This window comes from Culex quinquefasciatus, chromosome 3 (genome assembly GCF_015732765.1).
Source record: "Culex quinquefasciatus strain JHB chromosome 3, VPISU_Cqui_1.0_pri_paternal, whole genome shotgun sequence".
NCBI classification, from domain to species: domain Eukaryota; kingdom Metazoa; phylum Arthropoda; class Insecta; order Diptera; family Culicidae; genus Culex; species Culex quinquefasciatus.
The window spans coordinates 152,602,813-152,628,954 of NC_051863.1; the positions used below are offsets into that span (position 1 = coordinate 152,602,813).

General features: G+C 38.8%; 3 protein-coding genes and 1 long non-coding RNA gene across 4 annotated transcripts; all 4 read right to left on the minus strand.

The window, feature by feature from the left end:
* Window positions 1–1,249: 1,249 nt before the first annotated feature.
* Window positions 1,250–2,045, minus strand: LOC119769972. The gene is made up of 4 exons (XR_005278600.1): window positions 1,909–2,045; window positions 1,773–1,849; window positions 1,633–1,699; window positions 1,250–1,537 (listed from the first exon to the last, which is right to left on the minus strand). It is a non-coding gene; the product is annotated as an uncharacterized LOC119769972 (long non-coding RNA).
* A 5,385-nt stretch (window positions 2,046–7,430) lies between these two features.
* LOC6050236 (vitellogenin-1) lies at window positions 7,431–8,569 on the minus strand. Its single transcript, XM_001866840.2, has 3 exons — window positions 8,516–8,569; window positions 7,814–8,453; window positions 7,431–7,751 (listed from the first exon to the last, which is right to left on the minus strand). The coding sequence occupies exons 2-3, from the start codon at window positions 8,446–8,448 to the stop codon at window positions 7,493–7,495; spliced, it is 894 nt and encodes a 297-aa protein (XP_001866875.2). The 5' UTR covers window positions 8,449–8,453; window positions 8,516–8,569; the 3' UTR covers window positions 7,431–7,492.
* A 3,457-nt stretch (window positions 8,570–12,026) lies between these two features.
* LOC6050237 (vitellogenin-1) lies at window positions 12,027–19,145 on the minus strand. Its single transcript, XM_038264450.1, is given in 5 exon segments — window positions 12,027–12,366; window positions 12,429–12,543; window positions 12,546–13,061; window positions 13,128–13,388; window positions 19,122–19,145. Coding segments are annotated over 4 exon segments (1,143 nt in total). The 5' UTR covers window positions 13,384–13,388; window positions 19,122–19,145; the 3' UTR covers window positions 12,027–12,110.
* A 5,370-nt stretch (window positions 19,146–24,515) lies between these two features.
* On the minus strand, window positions 24,516–26,142 carry LOC6050238 (nedd8-activating enzyme E1 catalytic subunit). Its single transcript, XM_001866842.2, has 2 exons — window positions 25,839–26,142; window positions 24,516–25,775 (listed from the first exon to the last, which is right to left on the minus strand). The coding sequence occupies exons 1-2, from the start codon at window positions 26,005–26,007 to the stop codon at window positions 24,583–24,585; spliced, it is 1,362 nt and encodes a 453-aa protein (XP_001866877.2). The 5' UTR covers window positions 26,008–26,142; the 3' UTR covers window positions 24,516–24,582.

Genomic DNA, 26,142 nt, shown 5'->3' on the forward strand with positions numbered 1-26,142 from the left:
CCTACTAGGCACGGCGTGGGGTGGTTATTGAAGGATTTAATGGTTTTTTTGAGTTTGGAAAAAATATTTATGAAACGGTACTGACACGTTTGGTTTTCATTTGAAATTAAAAACAATTTCCATTATATAAATTAAATTTATAGCCGAGTTTATAGTTTTATTTGCCAAAATATATTCAAACATATATAAAAAACACATAAACATTTCTTCGCATTCCGAGCTTGGCGGATTTCCTCCTTCAGCAAAACAGGACACTTCTTCAAAGCCGACTTTCCGATGGCCCAGAGACGAGGTCAGTTCGAGGTCTCCTTCACCAAAACAGGACACCTTCCTTTTTTTCACGATCGGCCCGTCGAATATTTTTTTGCTAAACAAAACGAAAGTCAGTTTGACAGCAAATTATTTTTAATTATTGGCTACTAGATTTAATTAAAATATCCGTTCAAAAACATAACGCCTGAAAAAAATATATAACGCCTGCTACCTTTAGGAAAATCCAACAACAACAACCGTAACGCAGCCACAAAATTCGATGACATTTGTTCGGACTGCGTCCTCTGGATTACTCTGTGGTACTGATTTAGTTTATGTTATTTATGGTTTAGCAGTTAACATATCTACTTATTATAAATTTATATGTAAAAAACAAACGATCCACATTTACCCAGGTTTTTTGTGGTCTCTACTGCAATTTTCTGCTCGAACCTAGGAATTCAAAGGCTTGAATTGGGAGAGCACCCAAACCTCTAACTACTTCAAAGAACCTTCCACCCCAGGATTCGCACTGACGACCTTTGGATTGCAAGTCCAGTCGCCGCCAGCTATTCCACCGGAGCAGCTTGGTTTGGTATGTTGTTTGTACTCTTGACCGCAAATGACATTCAAGCACATACATCAGACGTAGCAGCTAGAACAAAAAAGATTGAAAATCGTGTGTAAAAACATGGCGGGTGATACACTAACGCCATCTCGTAGTCTATTGCCACGATTGCCACTTGCACACTCAGAAAAAAGTACTGGCAAAATCCATAAGAACGTCTTATGACCTTGTCACCTCCCCATTTCCGGGGAAAGTGCGAGCATGAGACAAGATGGAGTACTATTGAATAGCAGGAGTACCATTTCCTGCACAGATGCAATAGAACACAGCAAACAATAAAAATGGGTCGAATTCCAACAGAATCCCAGATAATCAACCAGCCCTCCCAAGACAAGGATAAATTCAACCTACACAGAAATAAAAGAGGGATTTTAGCGTACTTACATCTATATTGGCGAACTAAACCTAGTTGGCGTCCTTAAAACTAGAGTTGCGGGTGTAAACCTGTGTGTGTGTGTGTGTGACCCCCGTGTATCCCTCGACGATCCGGAACAACGTTGCTGCCCGGGCAGAACCCAGCTTGGTCACCGGCGAGAACGCCGGCCATCCGGTGCATTTGCCCCGCCGTCCAGTCGGCAGGAATGCACAGCAGCGCACTGCTCCACACCACGGCTCCAGCCATGATGGAATTTAGCTTGCGAAACAGGAAATGAAGGCCTGCACAATGGCAGACAGAACAATTAGAACACATTCGACGATCAAAAGCACATTTTGGGACTTATTTTAGAGACGGGTTCACAGCTGAATCTTACCGATCTCAAATTATCCAACTACTCCAGCATGGCCATGCTTTCCATGCTGATAGTAGACGCCACCTCACTAGACACGGAAAACGATACAAAAAACACCAATTAGCACAAATTAAACACACGAGGGAGGGTCGTCACTCTACCTCTCCACCGCGACCAATTTTCGGTATCGCGGCACCTCGCACTCCAGTGCGGTTAATTTTCCACGCCGATACTTATCCTAGGCGAAACAACAAAAATTACAAATCTGTCTCAAAACCACAAAATCCGCGAAATTACACTGGTGAGACGGTTTTCACCACAAGAAAACACAATTAGCTAAACTTCTGCTGGCCAATCGTCTGGCGGAACACTTGACGGGTCGACGATCGAGGCGGTCTCTTTGATGCTTAACCAGTGACTGATGATGATCTGCGGGCGACGATCGGCTATATTGGTTGGCCGATCGCGCCGCGTGTTATCTCTCACGGCTCTGGTTGACGTCGGCCGATAAGAGATTGGAGAGTGAGTACCGGGGCGTCGCTAGGGTGGCTCAAACTGCTCGGCTTGATTTCCCCCTCGGGAAATTGGTTTGGTGCTGGCATGGATTATGTTGATCCGGTATGTGAATATGATTTTACATGAGACATGATTTCTGTGTTTGTGCTAAATGTGCTCACGTGCTAGGGTAATCAATCAATGATCGGCCTTCGATTTTTAAATTGCCCAATCTCATGTGCATGTGTTCCATATGTGCGTGCAGTACGCTGGGAGATTACGCGCTCGCGAGAGTAAACGCGCAATCAGCATCGATCGGCTGCTGGGAAGCCGCGATCGAAGATGATGATGATGGTTCTTGGCTTCTTGTTTGTGTTGTAAGTGTAGTGGTTTTATAAAAATTCTAGAAGACAAAAGATCAAATTTTGCCCTGATTGGGATGGCTTAGGGCACTCTTCTTATTATTCGCAGACTTCCACTGTTGCGATGGTAAACTGCAGCAGGCAGGTTACAACCTTTCGACATCAGGATTTTATTCGGATGTCATAAGATTTTCTTATGGCTGGGAGGGGAAATTTGACAAAGCCGTCACTTAAGATTTCCATTGAGCTATCTTATGATATTGGTACGAAGATTTTTATGACTTCAACAATTATTTTATTATGGATATCAGTGTTCTTCATAGAGCAATCTTATGATATTTGTAAGAAGTTTTGTGTGACTTTAATAATTATGTTATTATGGATATCATTGTTTATTATTATTGTTTTATACTGGCATACATATTAAATTACCTTGGGCATGAGTAAGGACCTCGACGCCGTTAGCAATGTTGGCTTTAAAATAAAATTTCGTGATAATATCACTTCCCCCCAGCCAACATTTTTGCCATGCGAAGCGGGCCTCGACGCTGTGTCTAGGTTTAATTCCTAGCTAGGAGCCATCAGTGTCTTAAGAGGTGGTCCCAAGGCCGAGTAGGAGTTCATGAAGCAAATTAGTCGTCTCCCACCCCTTTTAAATTGAAAAATGAACTCTGAAACCAGCGCTTACTCACAACAGAAACAGAGGCCTCTTCTAGGCATTGTAGGATAGAATAGATTTTGAAATTTATTTTAAAAAAATATTATTACGTAGCATTTTGATATGTCAAAATTTCCATAGAGTCTCGGTCAATCAATAGTGCGATGATATCGGACAAAATTCGTTAATCTGTTGAACTAACGGTTTTCGGATTATGGTTGTATCGACCATTGTTGCGAATCGAGGGTCTACTGGAGCCTTGACGATCAAATGGAGCCTAACATTTCAAAAAGGGCGCATGGGTTTTGTGAACAGGAGTGTGTCTGCTTCACTCAAATGACAGTTTACATAAGGTATAATAGAGATGCACTCTTGTTTGCAAAGCTCTATGCCCTAATGAAATGAATGGCATGAAATAGTCGTCTTAATTACTAGTGTTCAACTTATGAACTGTTCATTTATGTTTATTGGTTTTTGGAAGCGGCAAGACTGGTTTAAAAACAAGATCCTTTACCTTATTTTTAGACAGTTTAGTTTAGGTTGTTGATTAAAGTTAGATAGTTTTCCGTAGATGAATAATTGGACTTAAATGATTAGTTGATTTGAACGAAGTGTAACATTTCATTGGCAGATCTGTTTCTAGTTGTAATGTACGACAAGACTATTGACGGACGTGACAGGTCGGCAGTTAGTTTTCATCTTTTTCTCTAGTATTTTTTATTTCCTTTAAATTTGGAATACATCATAGGTTTCTTTTGTATAGATCTCCGATTAGTTACATTTTCTTATTTAATTAACTAATAATTTAATTTATTCCGGGCCTTCTTACTTTGAATCACAATTTCAGATTTTCTTTATTCAGTGTTAAACTTAGATTACCGTAACTGCTCAAATCATCCAAGTTCTTACTACTCACATCAACACTAATTTTCTTTCACCTCCCCCCTCCCGATCCCCTATATCTTCCGGTGGTGTTCATTTGGTATGCAATACTAGTTCGGCCACTACCCTTTTTTCCACAAGAAACCGGACTTGGACTGACTTGAGGCCGCGTCCCCCACCTTGCTCCGTAAAACGAAAACGAAAACGAATACTGGCATACATATTAAATTAAGATCCAGATTTGATTGGAAAACTGTGAAGGCCAAAGTTCTCCAGAACGATGCTCTCTGATCCGTTTGCATCACCGGTCCCCGAAGAGTCGCGCCAAGGCAGGTTCACTTGGGTTCTTTACTTTCCCGAATTTCTCCGATTCCGAACCAGATCTAGCCAGCGGCCACGAGATCTGTGCCCTTGGCGGTCAAAGAACGGCAATCCGGGACGTGCAAGAGCCTCGCGTCTCGATCGGCAGAATTGTTTTCCGGGAAGAGCTCGTCGCGTCACTCTCGCTGAAGCTCGGGATTTATGCCACCGGATCGGTCTGTGGAGTGAAATTTAGGTTAAATTCTGGTTCAATTTCAAACATGTGTACTTACGTTAGATTTTGCGAGTCCGTTTTGGCCGGGGGCACAAGATGCCGTCCTTACCGGAGCCTCCAACTGGCGTCTCGATCGGTGAAATGGCGCTCTGGGATGGGCTCGTCGCTTCGTTTTCACTATTGATTTGGAACGAGCATACGGAATCGGCTTCGATTGTGAAATTGAAGTCAAGGTCCTGTGAATGTAATGAAGTAATAGTTATATGCCATAAAGAATTAAAAAGCAATAACTTACGTTACGGGTCCTCTATTTGGAAACAACTTGCAACAAGTTTGCTCTTCCGACGCCATTTTAAAGTTTGGGTGAAACAAATTGTCTTAAGCTATTTTCACACTGCTGACATTTGTAAATAGCGAATGTCCAAGCTATAAAATCCATAGGAAAATCTTATGAACTTTGTTGCCAGTTCTTATAAAAAAACAACAACATGGCATTGGTCGAACAGCATTGGAAAATCTTATGTAAAGCATGCGCTGATTCGATCTGATATCATAAGCTTTGCTATTGCTTTCATTAGCTTAATTATGAATTACGTGAGGGCCTCAATGGACACAGCTGGGACCTCGTTCATAAGACTTAACTTATGATATTAATAGGAGCTTTTTTCTCAGTGCAAGAATAAGCCTGAATAGGGACGTGGCGTTACATCGTGCTGCCACCTGGTTTTTTAAGTGCAAGAGAGGAAAAGTGCTGAGACATCGTCTAAAAATAGAAGGCATCCTATCTCGCCCAGCAAAACGAAGTCGATAAAGTAGTCGGTTTCGATGAGAAAAAGTGGAAAACGTGGTCTAAAAATAGCGACGCCATCCCCCTATTCTGAAACGGAATCTTATTAGAATCGTATACAACAGGGGTGCCCAACCTTTTGGTCCTGCGGGCCAGATCTGATTTTTCTGAAACAGTGGCGGGCCGGAATTAATATTTGATAAAAGTTGAAAAAAGTAAACACATTTTTTTCAATTTTCTTATGATTGGGTTCTTTTAAAGCAAATACATAAAAGAACTAGTGATGCAAATATGATTCATATACATAGATTAAAAAAAAAAGAAAAACAAAGATAACATTCAAAAATGTGTTTATTCGACTTATTTTAATTTTTACTTGTTTAAAATTGTATAGATATTGTTTTTGACGATTGCAATTAAATACCTTGATATATATATATATATATATATATATATATATATATATATATATATTTTTATAAAAAATCATTCAAATATCAATAAAAAAAATTAAACGTTTTTTTTAAGAGCTTAAAAATCAAATTATTCATACTAAAAATAGATCGCTGGAAATATTTTTACAATATTACATTTTTCAATATTTTTAAAATATTTCCAGTGATCTATTTTCAGTAAGAATAATTTGATTTTTAAGCTTTTAAAAAATAAAACTTTATCACTAAAAAGTTGTTCTGGAAAAATACATTAGTTTTGCCTACTTATTTATTTAAAAAAAAATAGAAAAAAACTTCAAATTGAAGGAAACACAGTCAAAACTGAAAGAAATAACATTAAGTCTCTTTTTGCAAATTTTAAGACAACAATCCAAGTTTGTTCATAAATTTCACAATTTTACGAAATGGATAATTTTGTTTTCCTGCACAATTTTTTCAGTTAAAAAATATCAGTATAAAAATTATAAGAATTAAATTCAAACATGAAGAATGTTCTTAAAATATGTTAAGATTTGATATCAAGCTTGTTTTTTTTTTTTTTTTTTTTTATTTCAAACAATAATTTTATTTATATAATACTTCATGAACAGCCTTAAGGGCCGGTCATAGAAATATTTTAAAAAGCCGCCGCGGTCCGGATGAAGTGGCTTCACGGCCGGATCAGGCCCGCGGGCCGGACGTTGGGCAGGCCTGGTATACAAATTCCGTTTCAAACGCAACAACCGGTTCCGTGTTCGAACCGGTTGTTACGTTTGAAACGGAATTTGTATCTAGATTTTTAAACGAAAATGGCGTTTGAATGGTGAACGCCCGAAATGTCAAAATCACGCAGTTATACCAACATTACGAAAAAAGTGTGCGATTTTGACATTTCGGACGTTCACCATTCGAACGTCATCTTCGCTTAAAAACCTGGATATGATTCTAATTAGATTCCGTTTCAGAATTCGGATTGATTTGCCTGGGATGATTCTCACCGACTTGATTTTCGTTTGACACTTTTTTAGTTTGTGCCCCGTTGGTTGGTCAAAGCAAGGTCAAAGTCAAATTAAAAAGTGCCGAACTGTCTTTTTTACACGGCGCTCACGCACACTATCAAAACAAATGTTTGGAAGTGTGTGTAAACTCCGTGTAAAAGGGGTGTCAAACTAAAAAGTGACCCCGTTCGTTTGACATCAGTTGGTGTGAAACCATCGGGGTTTGAGTGTAAATATAATTTTATGCTACGAAACACTTATCTTAAGCAATATTCAAAATAATTACTTTCGACATTTCAAAACTATTTTTGATCTAAACATCAATTTTCTCCACGAAAAGAGGCATGAAAATTTTGAGGGGGAACGAGAAAACGGCCAACCACGTGCTTTTCAATGTTTCTGTTTACACCAGAGAGCGGCGCGGGAGAGTTGTTAAATAAATCTGCTCTGCGGCGACAGCGCCACAAACGGCTCGCCATTATCGATAAAACCGTTGCATGTTTTTACACAAGGTGGTGATCGAGCCTAAACGTCTGTTGTCTGTGATTCAAGTGGGAAAACAGACGTTGAATTTTAAAAATCAAATTCAAATTGTGTTTTCTGAAACAGGTATTTTTATGCTGTTGCAATGTATTTTTATTGCCAAAAACTTTTTTTTTTAATTTGAATTCTGAAATCTTGTAAAAAAAACAACGAATACCTTTTTAATTCCGGTGGATATTAAACTTTTTCATTGATTCCCATCTTTCCCATACGGACTGTCCTTGTTTGTCTCCAAAAAGTAGTTTCCTTTGGCCGTTTTGGGACAGGCAAATCCCATCGGGATACGCTTTCCACGGCACGACCCAAGCCGAACCGCCAGCAGGGAATTGCACTTGACCGCTTGCATGCTATTTTCGCTTTCCGGATAAACCGTTTCCGCGTACAATCTCCAGGCCCGCGCATGGGAACACGCCGGATTCATGCAACCAGGTTGCACAGACACCACACTGGAATAATTTAACACAGTAAAAGCATGCAGAAGATGGTGTGATTTTGTTGTTGATCTTACCCATTCGGGTAAAAGTCAACGTCGCCGATGGGATCACGTTTTCCTAGTACCATCGAATTGCTGTGAATGATGTCGACAAAGTCCGCGTCGCCGCGGTAGATCCCGCTCAAGGCTTCTCCTTCGTTGAAGCACGGATTGGCTGGGTCCAGTCCGGTGATTCTGGGAATCATCTTACTTGTCAAGGCCTGGAAGTGCCTTCCAGCGGCATCGACAATGTGAGCCCCCAAACTGTGACCGATCAGGTGAATCTTGGCCACATCAACGGTCTTGATAAACTCTTGTAATCCTTCGGCCAACTTTTCACCAATATCGTTGGTATTGAAAGCTGACCAAGTGTACAACGTATCTACGAAGTTGGCGGTATCGATCGCGATGAAATTGTACCCGCCACGTTTATGGTATGCGTTGAAAATCGATTTAATTGGTTTCATTCCACGATCCCACTCGATGTTTGTTTTCCAACCTGTTACCAAAATTACGGTTTCCAATTCTTTTTTGAACAACGCATTGCCCCAAAGTAATTCGGGCTTGGCCAGTGGAATCGAAACATTCTGATCCTCTGTCAACAATAGGTAGTTCATCCTGTCCACATCGACAGACACTTTCGATTCGGTTGCGTTCGATAGCAAGGCCATAGAACCTGTGAAAAAATCATATATAATTTTAACAAACCCAACAAATCTTCCAAAAAAAAAAACCCACAAAGTTTGTTCACCGTGCCAGCAATGGCCTCCGCTGGGACGCCAAAATCGACTGCTGGGCCTGCAGCTGCTTGGGGAAAACACGGTGGGAACGCTCACGAGCAGCCCCTTGGCGGTTTTGCCAAGCATTGTGGCCGTGTCTTTGGTGAAAACTTGACCGACCCGGCCGGACAGCCTGCCAAAGTTGACGGTGTCGCCGCTCGTGGCCGTGGCCAGTAGCAGCAAAATAATCAGAAGTGACTTGGTCATGGCGACTGCAATGCTGGTCAGGTTTAAGTTGTTTTGTTATATATATTTATTTTTTTCTAAAAAAACACACTTTACTCACCTTTTGCTATTACTTTTTCCAACACCTTACGTTGATCACAGAACGATCATCTGGCAAGATTCAGCGTTATTTTATACGAAGATCTAGTGCAATGGTGTAAGGCCTTTATTTGTAGATAATTTATCAGCTATCCGAATGATTGATAGTGTAAAAACGTGCTATGTGTAACAGTTTTATAGATCTTGGGTTATTGCACTTCTTTAAACATATTTTTTATTGATTATTATTTTGTACTCTTATTTGTGAACCAAAGAAATTGTAAATTTATGAAATTTATGAAGATGAAGATGCTTTTTTTGTTATTTTCTAAATCTAAAATCTACATTATTCGCTCTACACTGTAGAGTCTACAGCATTGCCTCCGGGGTCAACATTTACTTCCCCGTCCGACGGAAGGCGTGATCAGACAAATCTCGTCTCGAAAAATGCCACCGGGACCATCTGGACCCAGGCAGACTGGGTGAGAGGCAACCACGCTTGCCCTTACACCATGGGTCCTGTTATTTTTAAATTTTATGGTTCTGTGGTATTTGAAATTTCTTTATTTTGTTTTTCAACATTTTTACATTCCGTAGAACTTTACTTTTTCATGACTTAACAGTTAGGGTGGAGTTGCATGATTTTTGGAAAATATCGAAAATCTATACAAAAATGTTAAATCAAAAGCACCCCTATTTTTTTTTGTAAAGCTGAAAAAATCCTGCAATTTTCTCTCTTGAATTCTAAAATCAGGCAATTAGCCTACAGCCTACGATGAAAATGATTTATTTAAAGTGTCACCTAAGTAGCCTGTAATTTTCAACTGACGATATCTTTGAAACTATTGGTCCAAATTAATGTTAAAAAATTAAACTTTTGCGAAATATTCTGATCTTTTCAACAAACATATTTCAAAAATTATAAAATTTGGTCTAAATATGATTAAAAAAATATATATTTTTAGACTTTTTCAAAAAAAAAATTATCCTCTCTCACACGCTCTGATAATATAATATCTATTGTTAATAAAAAAAATCAGAAAATTTCGTAAAAGTTTAATTTATAAATATAAAAATCAGATCAAAATTTTCCGAGATATCGTCAGAAATCAAATTATATAATAGGGTGGTCCAAATCCGGGCTTTTTGGGGCTACCCCCTGAAATCAAAGATTATACCGGCTCCGTGGCTTAATGGTTACGGCTTCTGCCTCACAAGCTGAAGGTTCAGGTATCAAATCCCGGTCGGTACCTTTGAAATTTGGAATCAGGAATTGGAACTTTGAATGTGAACAAAAACGAATCAGGTAGGATACGAACTTACACCTTTGGATTGATGGTCTGGGACTCTAACCAGTCGGCCATCTAAAGAGATGTTGTATTCTTATCATATTCAATGCTCTGATAGATTTGCCTGAAGGGATTGGGAGTCTTAAGATAGATCAAGGATCCGTCTGGTGCTTGTTAATGCGGGGCCGTACAATAGGGACGTGGCGTTACATCGTGCTGCCATCTGGTTTTTTGAAGTGCAAGAGTGTAAATGTGCTGAGTCATCGTCTAAAAATAGACGGCGTCCTAACTCGCCCCGAAAAAGGAAGTCGATAAAGTAGTCGGTTTCGATGAGAAAAAGTGGAAAACGTAGTCTAAAAATAGCAACGCCATCCCCCTATGCCCAACGACCTCGGAATTCGGCCGCTAGGATCTATTCTTAAAAATAATTTAAAATTCAGAAATTCAAACTTATAAAGCATTCAAAAGTTTTAAAATGAATAAATCAGATATCCAATAATGCTTAAATAAAAAAATCTAAAATTTACAAATTATAAATTTATGGAAAAATTTCAAAATTCAGTTGATAAAAGTTTAAATTGAGAAATTAAATAAATCAACAATTTAAACATTTACATACAAAATCTAACAAAAATTAAGATACAAACAATACCAAATCTGAAAATTTTGAAATCAGACATTCAAAATTTAAAAAATAGGAATTCAAGATTTTAAGAATCTAAGAACATAAAAATTAAAAAAATTTAAGGATTTAAGGGGTTACATACATGTAGAAAATCACAAAATTTCATATTACAGAAAATTTATTAATTCAACTTAAAAGATGATTTTCAAACACTCCTGAAAGTTTCATGAAGGTATCTCATGATTTAACTGAGTTAGAGACGATTTAAGCTCAGAGTTTTGCCATGCGCAAGGCAAACTGTCTAACTTTCTGAGCGTTTTTCTCTGAACACCAAGTTAATTTACGGGTGTCACGATATCTCGTGCTGAAATTTTGGGTGAAGACTCCCAAGACATATTCCGTGTGCATGACGAAGCCCGATTTTGAAATTTTGAATTTTGAAAATCGGCCTTCGTCATGCACACGAGACCGGTTTAACGAGTCTTCACCAAAATTTTGAGCTGATTTGGTCGAAGCAATGTTGAGATATCGTGGCACCCGTTTTTTGAAACTGCTAATTTCAAATAGCTATATCTCGGCAAAGCTACAACCAAATGTCTTCAAATTTGTTTTGTTTATAGATGAAAAGTAATTTTTAATGCCCTGAAAACAGATTTTAAAAAAAGTTTAAGTGTCTGCTCAAACCCACCTCTGACATTTTTGCCGATTTACATGTATGTAACCCCTTAATAATTTTATGGTTTTAGATTTTTTATTTCAGTTTAATTTTTTTTGACCCCTGAATTTCAGTGATTATTGAATCGGAGATTTTTTCATTTTGACAATCGCAGATTTGCCATATTGAACTGTTGCTACGGTTTTTTTTTTTTTGCAATACACTCAACCCCCGGTGGTTGGTCACTTTTTCGTTTGACACTTTTTTAGTTTGTACCCCGTTGGTTGGTCAAAGTCAAACCAAAAAGTGACGAACTGTCACCTTTTACACGGCGCTCATACACACTATCTAAACAAACGTTCAGTAGTGTGTGTGAACTCCGTGTAAAAGGGGTGTCAAACTAAAAAGTGACCCCGTTCGTTTGACAACAGTTGGTGTCAAACCATCGGGGTTTGAGTGTAGAGTTATCTACGTGCGCATGTATTGCGTGTTTGTACACGAAGGGTTTTTAGGTTAAAATTTGTACCCGCCAGCAAAAACAAATGGTAAGCTAGCCACTAAGACATTGTAGCACAGTCGGATTGATATTCTATTGAATAGTTAACGGAATTCGAAATCATAAATACCTATAAAAAAATAGTTGGAACAACTTCATTAAACAAAATTATTTCAGCAATTTGACTTAGATAGCAACGTTAAATATATCCAAAGAAAACACCACTCAGCTACTCTTCTTCCCAAACGGCGTCTGATCGCTCGTCTTCAGGAAGTAGTTTCCCTTGGCCGTCCTGGGGCAGGCGAATCCCAGCGGGATAGACTTCCCAGGGCAGGCCCCGGTGTCCAGCGACAGCACCGAATTGCACTTGACCGCCAGCATGTTGTTCTCCTGCCCCGGGTAGACCGTCTCTGCGTACAACTCCCAGGCCCGGGCATGGGAACAGGATGGATTCAGGCAGCCGGGCTGTACGGATACCACACTGGAATAAAATGACACGGTTAGTTTATTGAAAAGTTGATGCGATTTTGTTGTTGATCTTACCCATTCGGGTAAAAGTCCACGTCCCCGATGGGATCCCGCTTGCCGAGAACCTTCGCGTTGCTGTGGATGATGTCCACGAATTCGGCATCACCTCGGCAGATTCCGCTCAAGGCTTCCCTTCGTTGAAGCACGGATTGGCTGGATCCAGTCCGGTGATTCTGGGAATCATTTGTCCGGTCAAGTCCTGGAAGCGTCTTCCAGCGGCACCGACAATGTGCGCCCCCAAACTGTGACCGATCAGGTGAATTTTCTCCACCGGAAGGTACTTGATCAGTTCCTTCAATCCGTTCGCTAGTTCCACGCCGAGATCGTTAGTGTTGAAGGCCGACCAAGTGTACAAGGTATCTACATAGTCCGACGTGTCGATAACCACAAAATTGTACCCGCCACGGGCCCGGTACGCGTTGTAGATCGTGTCGATGGCCTTGTTGGATCCGTTGATGTTCGACGTCCAGCCGGTGACCAGGATGACGGTGTCGTGCGAATCGTTGAACAGCGGATTACTCCACAGGTCGTCGGACTCGAGCAGTGGGATGGTTACGTTGTCTCCCTCGGTCAGCAGCACGTAGTTCATTTCGGTTACGTTGACCGCGTTCTCCGACTCGGTTGCATTCGACAGCAGGGCTATGGAACCTTTAAAAATCAAGAAGACTTTATTATCTCCGATCGATTTCTCCCTCTTCCTCAAGAAGAACTAACAAATCTTGTTGATGGTAGCGGCCAGTGCCTCCAGCGGCACTCCGGCGATCGACTGCTTGCCAAACTCGAGCAGCTGCTCGGGCGAAAAGATCTCCGGAGCCTTCTCCACCAAGGTTTTGGTGGTCTTCACGGCAACCTTGGCTACATCCCCGGTCTTTTTGGCAAGATCACCAAAATCAAACCCTCGGACGGCGTGGAGTGTGGACACGGCGAGCACCAGTGCTAGCAACAGCTTCATCGTGACCAGTTTGGTCATTGCACCTGAAACATTGAAGTTTATTTAAACGATGATTGTTTTACAACGGTTAGTTTGGAGAACATGGGCGGAGTTTGTCTCGTTCACGCGTGATTAGTGCCGCCACATGTTCAGGTTGAGTCGTTGCTCATAAAACTGTTTTAAGTAGTTCCCATCAGTCAGTGCGATGATTCACCATGCGTTTTAAAGCTACTAAGTGCTTGTAGTAATAGTCAGACAGATCACGACGTCGACGACGATTAAATTCTCAGACTTTAGGGGACTGGGTTGCATTGTTGTTTGAGAGTTTGAAGAATCATGTTTTGCACAGTGAAACTGGAATTAGCGACTACTAAACTCACATTGTGTCGTTTAGTATCGAGATCAACGATGACGATTTGATAAATTCGATGGAAAACTACCGGTACCGGTGCGGGGCCGGTTTAGAAATGCGTCAAACGTTTAGAGAATTTTAATCAAGATTTTAATTGTTGAATAATACATGGGCTTTAAAGCCCGTCCTATTGCATTTATATCAATCAGTCAGTTTTAAACGACACATATTATTTGTTTATTTGTTCATTATCCTTCATTCTGCGCTTTCGAATAATATATTTTGCTATAAAACTAGAAGTAAAATGATAGAAATCCAAATGTAAAAAACTAAACTATAATTTCCTTTCCTTTCCTTTAAAATCATTTTCCCATCATAATTCCCAAAACAATCTTTTTCAAATTGTGTAAAATTAATTGTTGATGTTTAAAAAGTAACTGGAAATCGACAAATACTGTAAAAAAAATAATTAATATTTAATGAATAAATGTTTTAGCAGCATACTTTTTTACGATTGAAAGAACATTATAAAACAGGAGAATTCTCTACCAAATCAACAGTTTCGTGAATTTATTTTTTTTTATTCGTCTTATTTTATTGTTCGTATTTTACAAAATTGTATGCAATTTTGGCAGCTGTCCATACAAAAATGGTGCATAAATATTCGAAAGTATGTATCTTTGGAGATATTTTCTGATCTATTTGTCTTCGGCAAAGTTGGCAAAATTTCCAGATTTTTAAATAAACTTTTTTTCGCAATTCGCAATTCGCAATTTTCAGTGTAAGAACGGGCCTTGACCGATCTTATGCACAAGGTTCCCGACGAACACGCACTGCCCTTACACCTACATCTCACCCTTGCTCTGAGTCAGTACGAGCAGCACGCTAGAACACGCTTTGAGTGTTCGTGCCAGGCATGCACACCTTCTTTTCCGGTTACGCATTTTAACTCGGCCGGGGGTGGTACATTACGTAGGGTTTGATGTAAATATAAGCGCCTAACCATTTATAGTGTGCCTTTCAACTTTCATTTAAGCAAAAACTGTTTGATTTTAGTTTGAATTAAAAAACTAGTTGTTATTTTACTGTGTATTGTTTTCTCCTGAAATCTTCCCTATTGTTGAGTCTGTTTATCTGTTGCTATTTCTTTTGTCGCGGTGTTTTGTTACAATATTTTGGTCCTAAGCATTTTAGAAAAGTTTTTCAAAAGTACAGTAGTAATATTTGTGTTAATCCTTTAATCATTCCATAAATTGAGTAAGGGCTCGAACCTCACTTGCTTAAGAAAAGGTGAAGTTTCAAAACAATGGACAGTGAAGGAAATATACTATGTAGTAAAAGGAAGATAGTAATTTATGAAGTAGATATAGAAATTAACAATAGTTAATAAAAAGAGGTAACAAACAAGCTTAGATTGTATTGAGGGCAATTTACAGGAAGATGAGAAATTATTCAAATAGATAAATAAAGAAAAGGCACATGATAAACAAAATTGACATCGCTGCCAAATTAAGGGAAAGCAGACAGTTTTTACAGCAACATCAATTGGTAAAATAGAGTGGAAAAGCGTTGAGAAATAAGAGAATCAAATAAGTAAAATCGAAATTAAATGGAGGATAGTAAACAGAAGCCGTTTTAGAAAATCAGTGAAAACAAAATAAACAGAAGATAGCTGATAGTTGAAATGGAAAGAAGAGAAACCCCGTTCTGCGATGCTCAGGTACATCCACAGCAGTTGACTCAACATACTGCGAATCAAAACAATACCGTCTGCAATCACAAATTACTTCCCTTTCCCACATTGTCGCGCCCCTTTCTTTTAGCCGTCTCTACTCTGACCCTCGCTGGTCAAAGGTTTACGAGTCGTTTCCACAGGCCACCAGCTAGGTTACACCTTGTCATCATGATGACTAAACCAAGCCAACGTGGAGGTAAGAAAATAGGACACTTGCAAGGAACCAGAGCCATGCTGTTTTGTTCAAACAGCACTACGGATGTAGTTGGGCTCCTTCCGCGATGTTCCTCGCCTAGGTGTGTCAACCGACGAGTATCATCAGTATCATGCACCCTTGGCCTGCATTTTTAAATAAACTTTTTTTTACAAAAAAATCAAACAACGAAAGTCCGTTTTTTTAATTAAAAATGACCCCGCAACTTTTGAGCCATAGTGGATGCCACAACAACAAATTTAAAGTCGAGTTATGATTTTTCAAATGTTTTTTTTAAGAAAAATATAAAAATCTTACCTAGAAAAAAAATTGCAAAATTTTGTGATCTCTACGAAAAGGATATTTTAAAAGTTTAAAATTTAAGACTAACATTTCTAGATTTTTTTTTTTTTAAAGAACCTATAAGCTATTGTCTTTCATATGTTTATAGGTCCTTTAAAAAAACTCGCGATTTAAAAGGGCTTAGAGCACGGTCATAACAAGTCTTTCTTTTGTCTTGAATCTGCAAAAAAAAATCGAAAATAAAAATATGAAAAACGATCAGAAAATTTCACAAAGCGATGCCTCTATGTTCTATTGTTCTAAGGAGATAGAAATCTCAATTTCTTTGAAGTACCTTTCGATTGCAAATTTGAATTTTTCATTTAAAACTGATGGCAATATTTTTTTAAGAATGAGATATCTAAGTACAGTCCAGACTCGATTATCCGAAGGCCTCGGAAAAATTTCACTTGGGATAATCGAATCACGTCTAATGTCTAATTTTTGATTGTCGGTGATCAAAAATTGAAAAAAAACCATTTTGTAATCAACTAATAACTAATAAATAACCAACTAATAAAATCTGACTTTAATGGGGTAGTTGAACTCGAATTTGATATTAAAAGTATGAAAATAAAAAAATACGAAATAAAAAAAAAATGTTCATGATTCGATTAACCGAAGTCGGTTCGGATAATCGAGTCTGAACTGTATTTCTTTCATTTAAAAATGCTTTTTAAGCCCTTTCGAAATTTTAGCCTTTATTTAAATTTATGATAAAACATTAAAGAGATTAATCTATTAATATTTATTAATATTAATCTATTAATATTGGAGACTTTCATATTAGTTTAATTTTTTGACATTGAAAATCCTATCAATAGTTTTTTTTATCCTTTTTTGAAACATTCATAAAAACTATTTTAAAAGCATAGCCGACCCGAAAAAAATGTACATCTGCTCTATAGCTTGGCACTTTTGGTTTACTTAAACATACCATAATCCATACTCGATTATCCGAAGTCCTGGAAAAAAATCACTTTGGATAATCGAATAACGAAAAAAAATCTTTTGTTGGATCTTTGAGCTCACATAACACCAAGGTCTAGGCAGGTTAACCAGCTGTCAAAAAAGTTAGTTAGCACGAATCCTGGGTTTTATATGGGAATTTTCAGAAAAGTAAGAATTTTACCCATTTTCGGGCAAATTTCACCGGATTTAACAACCGAAACTAACTACGTGCTAAATATTTTGACAGCTAGAAAAACCCACCTTACCTTATCTAATCTACATACCTTGACATACCCCAAAGTGATTTGAAAATTTTAAATCCAACATGGCGGTTGAATTGCGGTGATGAAATAATGAGAATATGCATTTGGTAATATAACAGACTTACACAAACACACAAATTTGGCTAAAATGAGGTTTTGGAATTGAATTTATTGTTAAAAAGAAAAAACCGAGGTCCCTAAGAAACCTTAGTCGGATTTCCGAAAAATTAATACTTCAGATAATCGAGTTTGGACTGTACCTTCAAATAAAATAAAAAAAAAACATAAAAAAAGTTATTTCCGATTTTCACAGAACACTGCTTACACAATTAAAGTAAGTATTAGGATGTAACAAAAATGACTTTTTGGCGGGCATTCAGGGGTTTGTTCCGGTGGGCATACTGAGCCTAAATCTCAAATATGAGCTTGATTGGACGTAACAGGAGCTGGCGCTCCGCCCGTCAATTTAAATGGGATTTAACCCGCAAAAAGATTTGTTCAATCATTTTTGAGGCATTTAATGCGTTTACAAAAACATCATTGGCGTGTAGGAGATATGCGCATCTTTGGTATATATAAGTTTGGAGCACCCTGGAGCTCGGTACAGACCTTCAAAGTTTGGCATTTTTTCGAAAAATCGGCCCCAGCAAAATCAAATGGCGTCTCAGGCGTCGCGAGGTGCGACGCATATCTTTTTTGCCGGGGCCGATTTTTCCAAAAAGACCAAACTTTGAAGGTCTGTACCAGCTCCAAACTTCAATGTTATATATACCAAAAGATGCGCAAGGATCTGGCCTACACGCCAGTGATGTTTTTGATAAACGCATTGGTGGCCAAAATGCCTCAAAAAGTGACATTATTGAATAAATCTTTTTTTTACGGGTTAAATCCCATTTAAAATTGAAGGGCGGAGCGCCAGCTCCTGTTACGTCCAATCAAGCTCATATTTGGGATTTAGGCTCAGTATGCCCACCGGAACAAACCCCTGAATGCCCGCCAAAAAGTCATTTTTGTTACACTCTAGTAAGTATTCGTCATGGAATTTTTACACAAATTTACTTTTTCTTCATCAACTTTTTTTTATGCAAATTCAAATTTACTTCGCTTTTTCTTTGTGACTCATTCACTCACCCAATATTTCACGGAAAGTTTTCAAAAACTAAACCAAGCACAAAACCCAAAACTTCCGCGTCACCTTTTACTCCGGAGTCTGTTATGTTGACCGGTTGAACAGTTAGATCGAACTGATCCGCCGGGCCTGGGAAAATAATAATTTTATACTTATTATTGAGCGAGCTCGCGAGACCGGGTGAATGCATTCGGCTTCAGGCCTGGAACAGATTCGTTCCGAGTATAAGGCATTATTTATTAGCATAGAATGCTGGTTGCTGTCCAGTTTAGAACCTGCCGTACAACAACAACGCGACGTGACGAAGATGACGATGACTCGGATTTGTTATCTGGTTGACTCCTAGAACGGCGCTTAACTTGTTAATGCAATTAATAAATTGTGTAGAAAATTGGGATGTCAAAACAGGTTTTATGGACTGATATGCTTTAAAATTTGTTTTAAAACTAAAATAAAAAGTGTTATTTCATTTTGTAGCATTTCTGATAAATTGAACATCCCAAGCTAAGCACTGATTAAAGATTGAAAATTTATGGCTAGACTTTCTGCCTTACAATGATCACTTATGGAATAATTCCAAAATGACTTAATTGAATTGAAGCAATCATAATTCACACGGTCGTTTAAAATAATGAGTTTACATCAAGTCACGTGGTCACTATCACAAAAGGAAAATTGTAGCAGCACTGCACTAGTTGTCCTGTTATCCTTCAATGTCAACCACTTAATTTTACTCTCTTCTCAACGAGGACACGTGCCTGTTCGATTCATATATAAGTGTAGGAAAGCTAGATCCAAAAATGTATATTTACGAGACTCAGCATCCGACAAGTTGCGTTTTCCTTCCGCGTCAAGTGATAACTGATTGTTGTTGCGAAGCTTTTTTCAAGCAACGCATGGCGAGCAGTGCTCCCATCCGTTGTTATTAAAATGAAAGGGGCTGTTCTTTTGGCGCGATTATTACTGACTCATCTCCCGCGTGGACAGCACGCCACAATAATTCATTGTTGAATTAACCTGGCTATATTTGGAAGGCGCTTTAATTTTGTCCGAGCGAGTGCTTTGCTGCCCAGCCAGAGAAAAGAGACAAAATAGAGAAGCGCTGAATTTTAATTAATTTCGCGTGTGCACACACGTTTGCCTTACACTTGACATTTGCGGCCAACCAGATCCTCATCATCAGGTATTCCAACGCCGTGCAAAATCTTGATTCCAAAAAAAGTGAATACCGCCAAATAAACGAAATAATCAGCAGGTGTGAACACAAATCAAAGCGCAAAACTGTGGTTTAAGCGCTTATACTAATTCTTAAATAAGTTTTAACATTATAAATTGATTTGGTTGCATACCACGTGCACACTTTTTAAAAAATCACAGATAATCAAATTAACTAATCGAAAACTGCTTTGCAATGCATTGCAATGTCAATATTTAAAAAAAAATTGTTTTTTGTAAAAAAAAAAATTTCAAGCAAACTTTTTTTTGGCTTAAATTTGTGTTGTAAATTTTCAATCGAGAAGTACGTTTTAAAGTTAAAGTCCCTAAAAGCTACATTTTTACTAAAAAATAGTGTATAACAACGTAAAATACTTTTTCCGAAAGGTTTAGAAAATTTCCTCTGAAAGAAACAATGATTTGAACAAGTCAAAGTAGTTATGTCACAGACATAACCGGAATGGCGTAGACTACGTAAAGTTTTGATATGTGGACATAGAGTTTTCCATATCTTAATTTTGAAGAATTAGCTAGTTACTTGAAATACATTAACGAAATAAGATCGTGAATGGGAGATGAGTAGTAGGGTGGGTACGGATTTTGAAAAGTTCTCAGATCAAGTTCTGGTGTGGTTCCCCTTGTAGGGCATACCCAAAGGGACTCTCACGCCAAATTTCAGCTCATTTGGTTGAAAACTGGCTCGTCTCAAGCGGGTTCAAGTTTACATGGAAATTACTATGGGAAATTTTGAATTTTCGTTCATTCGCTCCTACAGGCCTGGGGAAAACATGTAGAAACTTCTAGGATGGCCAGAAATGAGCGGAATCGTCTGGAGAACAACTTTCCCTAAGAGACCAGGTCGATTCGTTCAACCCCCATCGAGCTCAACGGCAATACATCCGGGGTTTTCGGAACCAGCGGTTTTCCCCAGAAAAGCATCTAATTTTCCTTAGCATGCTATGAATGCTTGATGAACAGCGCGACGCCACGTGTCAAACAGCTACCACGTGATTGTAAAATTTGCACCATAACAGTTTTTTTCTTATTTGGAGGTTCAGAATACAGCTATATAGTATCCTGATCACCATGAATGATAATTCTATGGTTCAAAAAGCAATAAAAAGTATTTTTTTATAGGCGATGCTAGTCCACGTAATAGCTGTTTGACATGTGGCGTCGCGGTCCCTTTGGGTATGCCCTACAAGGGGAACCACACCAGAACTTGATCTGAGAACTTTTCAAAATCCGTACCCACCCTAATGAGTAGGCTTAGTGATTTTTCACGCTCAAAAAAGGCTAATTTCACGGGTACCTTAATTTTAAAAAACCAAATTTCACGGAAATTTCGCGGAACGTGAAAAAATTAAAATAACAATGAAAATCTTATGTTAAAATTATAGAAACTACTTTTTATGCTTTATTATATGTTATTTTTTTTATTAAATTAAATAAAAATCTTGCGACATTTTGCAAAGTAATAATAGTTTTAAGGTTTTCATCCCACTTTGCAAATACTAAATTAAAAATTAATAGGTTTTTTGCCTTTTTTAATCTGTAAACGAAATCTTCAAAATTTTATTCAAAATCAGAACAGAAAAAAATGTTTTTAACTTCCACGGGAAACATTCACCAAACAGGATTCAGAAAAATCTGAAATGTTCTTAAAAGTGACTTTAAAACAAAAAAGCTATTTATTTAATCTTGATTAAACCAAGCTTAAATCATTCAATTTCTTTTAAAATGATATGTTTCAAATTTCATATTAAATAATAGTTAAATTCTGTTGTTTTTTTTTTTAAAAAAAAAGGTCCAATAAACCAAATTTCCAGTTTTTGCTTTTTAGGTGTTTTTTAATACCCCTGACTCAAGGCGGTTTCAAAAACACCCAAAAAGCAAAAACTGATATTTTGGTTTATTGGTCCTTTTCAAAAAAAAAACTCCAGAATTGTTATTAGGGCGAATGAAACTATTGCTAAATTCAGTAAGTTTCCAAAGAAAAATTGATAAACTGTTATTTAGAGTATCAAGATAATAGCAATTGATTGATTGGATTAATCCATTTCCTAAATATTTTTCTTTATTTTTGCTCCTCCGATTATAACATTGACCGGCGGAATTAGGAAAGAAAGACTAATATTTTCACTGAATGTTACTTTTACATGAATGTTTGCTTTTAATTGATTTCTAAAAATAAATCAATTCAATTTTTAAAAATATTACAATATTTCTTTTCAGTCAATTTTAACACGTCAAAGTCAAAGTGAAAAGTCAAAATTTTCAAAAAAAGAAATACCCACAATATTTTTTTTTCTTTTTTGACTGATCTTTTTTAACATCATTTAAGTATTTGCAGCTTTCACTTCTCAGTAAATGTTGTATCAATTTCATGTTACTGTATGTTTTGCTAACAATTCTTCAAATGATTCATATCACGGGTTTCAATTGAAAACTCATAAAATTTACATTAAAAGTCTTTATGAATGAAATATTTATTATGTTGTTATTTTAAGGAATTGATTTCAGAAAGTTGATAAATTTCACGGGATTTCACGGAAATCTTCAAATTTCACGAATTTCACGCTGTCCGCGAAATCGTAAAAAATCACTAACCCTAGAGATGAGGGGTTGGGGGCGAAAGCAGCCTCAGAAATCTGTGCAGTCCGTCGCCCCCGAAGACCAAAATTTGTTCCAGAAATTCAAATTGTAATTATTACATTTCGCTGCCTCGTCCCGGGCGGGACGAGAGACGGGGAGTGAGGACAACTCCTAAATCCTCACCCCCTTCCAGCTTGTTTGGCAACCCGCAAGGTTTGGCCTTCGAAAGGGAACTGGATGGCGCCTTCGCTGACTCGCCACCGGCTGGAACGAGGGACGGGGGATGAGGGAGTTGGGAAGTCCTCACCTCCTCAGAAGATCCAAACGGTCCGGCCATCGAGAGGCAACTGGATGACGAGAAGGCGATGCGCGCTTCTTTTGCAGTTCTGGTCCCTCTCTCTCCTGCTGCTGCTGCTACTCTGGGCTAAGCTTTCCTGCTGCTAACGTCAACAGACAGAGCAAAGGAAAAAAAAGCTTTCCTGCTGCTGCTGCCGGTCCGACATCTGATACGTGAATGATTTTCTGAAGACTGGCGCACTTTCTTATATATGTTTTCGACTCGCTACTTCCCCTCCTTTTTTTGCGACCGAAAAAGGAGGGGTGTCAGTCGTGGTGCTTGGGTGATTTTCCCCTTAAAATAGGTACTTGACATTCCCGTCCATGAGTGGGAAGCGCTCATTTTGCTTGCAAAATATTTGCATTTTGAAACATTTTAAAACATTGAATTTATTTTGCCAACGTTGAAAATTTAATAGCAAGTTGCTGAATAATTTTCGAATCGAATGGAACATGAATCAGCACGAGCCTGCGGCTCAGGTTTTTTTGGAATGGCACCCCAGTACCTTCGAGTAAAGGTAAGAACAAGATTGTCCGTCAGACCTGGACGCAAACGCAAAATTTTGCGCCTGTCATCATAGCCTGCCAGTCATCGACCATTGAACAAAGCAACCCCTGCAGATTGTTCGACTGACAGTTGATGGAAAAATCGAACTGGCACAGCGTTCTGCGTTCACCACTGCGTCGAACGGACAATCTTGTTCTTAGCTTAATGGCCTATCTACAATCACTTAGCTTAGAAAATTTCACTTAGCTTAGGAATTTGAATCAATGGAAATGAAGCCGAGCTTCTACAATGGAAAAGTAATCAAATTAGAAACTGACGTATGGTTTGAAAAATTTCAAAATCTACGGTAAGTTGACGTTTCAATATCAAAGGTAAACAAACAACTGCATAGCAACGTATATCAGCCCAGCAAAATTTCTAAGTTGATTGTGGATGACGGCCGTAAGTTGGGTACTTTCCTAAGTAACTACTTTACTTAGATGTTCTAAGCTAAGTGATTGTAGATAGCCCATAAGACGTAGTCTACGTCAAAAGAAAACATGAATATCGTCTTACCCAAACATACCCAAATTTTCTAGTGCCAATATCTCAGCCACTTATGCTCGAATTCTCAATAACAAAAAAGAAACATAATTAAAATTTGATGATTCCCTCGGATATAAATTTGAAAATTTTAAATTCAAGATTGCCAAAATAAATATTATTCTGTAAAATAATTTTGGATTGCAAATTTGATTTGCATTTAGAACTGAAATATAAAAGTTAGTTAAATTTCGATTTTTCCAAAAAACACACTTTTAAAAAAAAATCATAACACGGCAGCAACATTTTGGTCCTTGGTTTTTGTCCTATAAAACATAAAAAAAAAATTAAAAAAAAACCGGGATTTCCTGTAAAAAAGTTAATTCAAAATCCGTGTGCTTTTTTCAAGACTGTACTGCCGTTCTACGCATAATTGTCCCATGTTCAAAAAGGGCAACTGAGAAATACGCTATTTAAATTTTTAGACCGATTTAAACAAGACATAATCCTTCGTTAAACTAATGATTCTATGAGAGAAAATACTTGGTGGGACATGTCAATTATGCGACATTATGCGACATGACATTGCAATTATGCGTAGAAGTTCAACGATGCACAGAAAAAAAATCATGGTGATATTACATCTGGGAATTTTCAATGAAAATTCTGAAATCAAAAATAAAATACATTCTCCTGCGTTTAAAATCATTTTTAGCATGTTTTAGTTTATTAAAAAAATCTTAAGATTTTTTGAAAATTTTCGATGCACAATCTTTTTTTCGATACAATTTTTGTTTTTGTCAGATCTTATATTTTTTGAAAACTAATGATTGCAAAACAACTGAACTAGTGTAAAATGCATTTTAAAACACCTTTTTCATTTAAATGTGAAGATTATGTCTTGTTATTTAAATTTTTATATTTTTTTTTTTTTGCCCCCCCCCCCCTTGACCTCGGCCAGGGCCGAGGGACAAAAACTTTTTTAAATATTTGCATCGGCCTAATTTCAATCGAAAAAAAAAACAACTCCTTTCATTTTAAATGAAATATTTTATTAACGCTTCTCTTATCGTATTATCATATCACTTCACTTTACCTCAAGCCATCTCCACCTCATTGCCGGCAAACTTGAGCTTGATAAGAATCGTGTTCGGATTGGTCACGTCTGCCACCATCAGCTCGTGCCCATCCTGCAGTCCCAGCTCGGCCAGCGACAGGGTCAGATTTTTGCGCGTGGCCTCCTCAATGCTCTTGACCGTGGCCATGTAAAGGGTCTTGTTTTTACCCTCGATGGTGGCCGTCAGCCCGGGACTCTTCATCTGGAACTCGGCGTTGTCGCACAGGTGCTGAATCAGATCTTGCAGTGTCATGGTCGCGGGATCGGTGACCTCGACCGGACGTGGAACTTGGCTGCAAGCTAGGCAGTCTGGTTTCTTCTCCGCTTCGTACGTGTACGTGTAGATTCCGTCGCTGTCGTTGAAGACCATGTAGTTGTTCAGCGTCTCGCAGCAGCTCGAGGCAATCTTGAACACCTCGGTGGCACAGGCGGCCGCGATGACGGCATTTGTGCTTGCCACGGCTGGGATGATGTTCTTCAGGACACCTTGAACCAGCCGGTAGGACAGACCAGTGATGTTGAACGTGTTGGCCCGGTCCTGGGCTTTCTCGTACACCCAGGTCAGATGCTGGGGATCGTCCCCGTCGAGGGACACGTCCGCTCCGAAGGGCATCTCCTTGGGCCATTGGATGATCTTAACGTACTCGATGCAATGCTCCGGAAGGCGCGGAGTGTTGGCAATCGTACAGAGCGGGTAATTGACCTGCGGCGGGTACAAATCCAACGTGCAATCAATGCAAGCCGACACCCCGGGCAAGATGACCCTAGCGTTGCCCTTGAATCCCTCGGTTCCACCATCCACCAGCGGAATGATCGACGTTTCATCCACCGACCCGTCCTCCTCGTACTCCACCATTGAGATTAACATTCCGTTGATCCAGCGGCGGGCCACGATCGAATCCAGCCCGCACACAATGATGTGAAACTGGCGGTAGAAGCTCGCGTCAAAGTCCTGAATCTTACAGAAGTGCGCCGTCACCGTGCATCCCGGAACGCGCCCATTGATGAACGCCGCTGCGCATTCCGCCTTCGACCGGCCAATGTCCGCTCGGCGGAACAAAAACTGCCGATTCAAATTGGACAGCTCAATCGTGTCCATGTCGATTACGTGAATGTCCCGAAAGCCCATCAGGGCGAGATCCTTCAGCAGCTCACAACCCAGCCCACCGGCACCTATTCATAGCCAAATAAAATCAATCAAACAACACAATAAACCTCAAAACTCACCCAACTTACCAATGACCAGAATCTTGCACGTATTCAGCAAAAAGTCCAGCGTCTCCGTCGAGGCCGTAAAGTTCGGCGGACAAAACGGGCCGGACCGTTCCAAGATCTTGCGCAGATGGTTCCACCGCTTGCCCGGCAGCTGCTCACTTCCGGCGGCGTTTGTGGTCGTTTCCATCATTGTTGGACAAGTTGCAGCAATCCAATAATTTGCTGATACAATGTTGCCGGTTCCTGATGCTGCCGGGCGGATTTTTCCTTTTGCAAGAGTTGCACAAATTGCACAAAACAAAACAAATCAGCGCAAGGATGACAG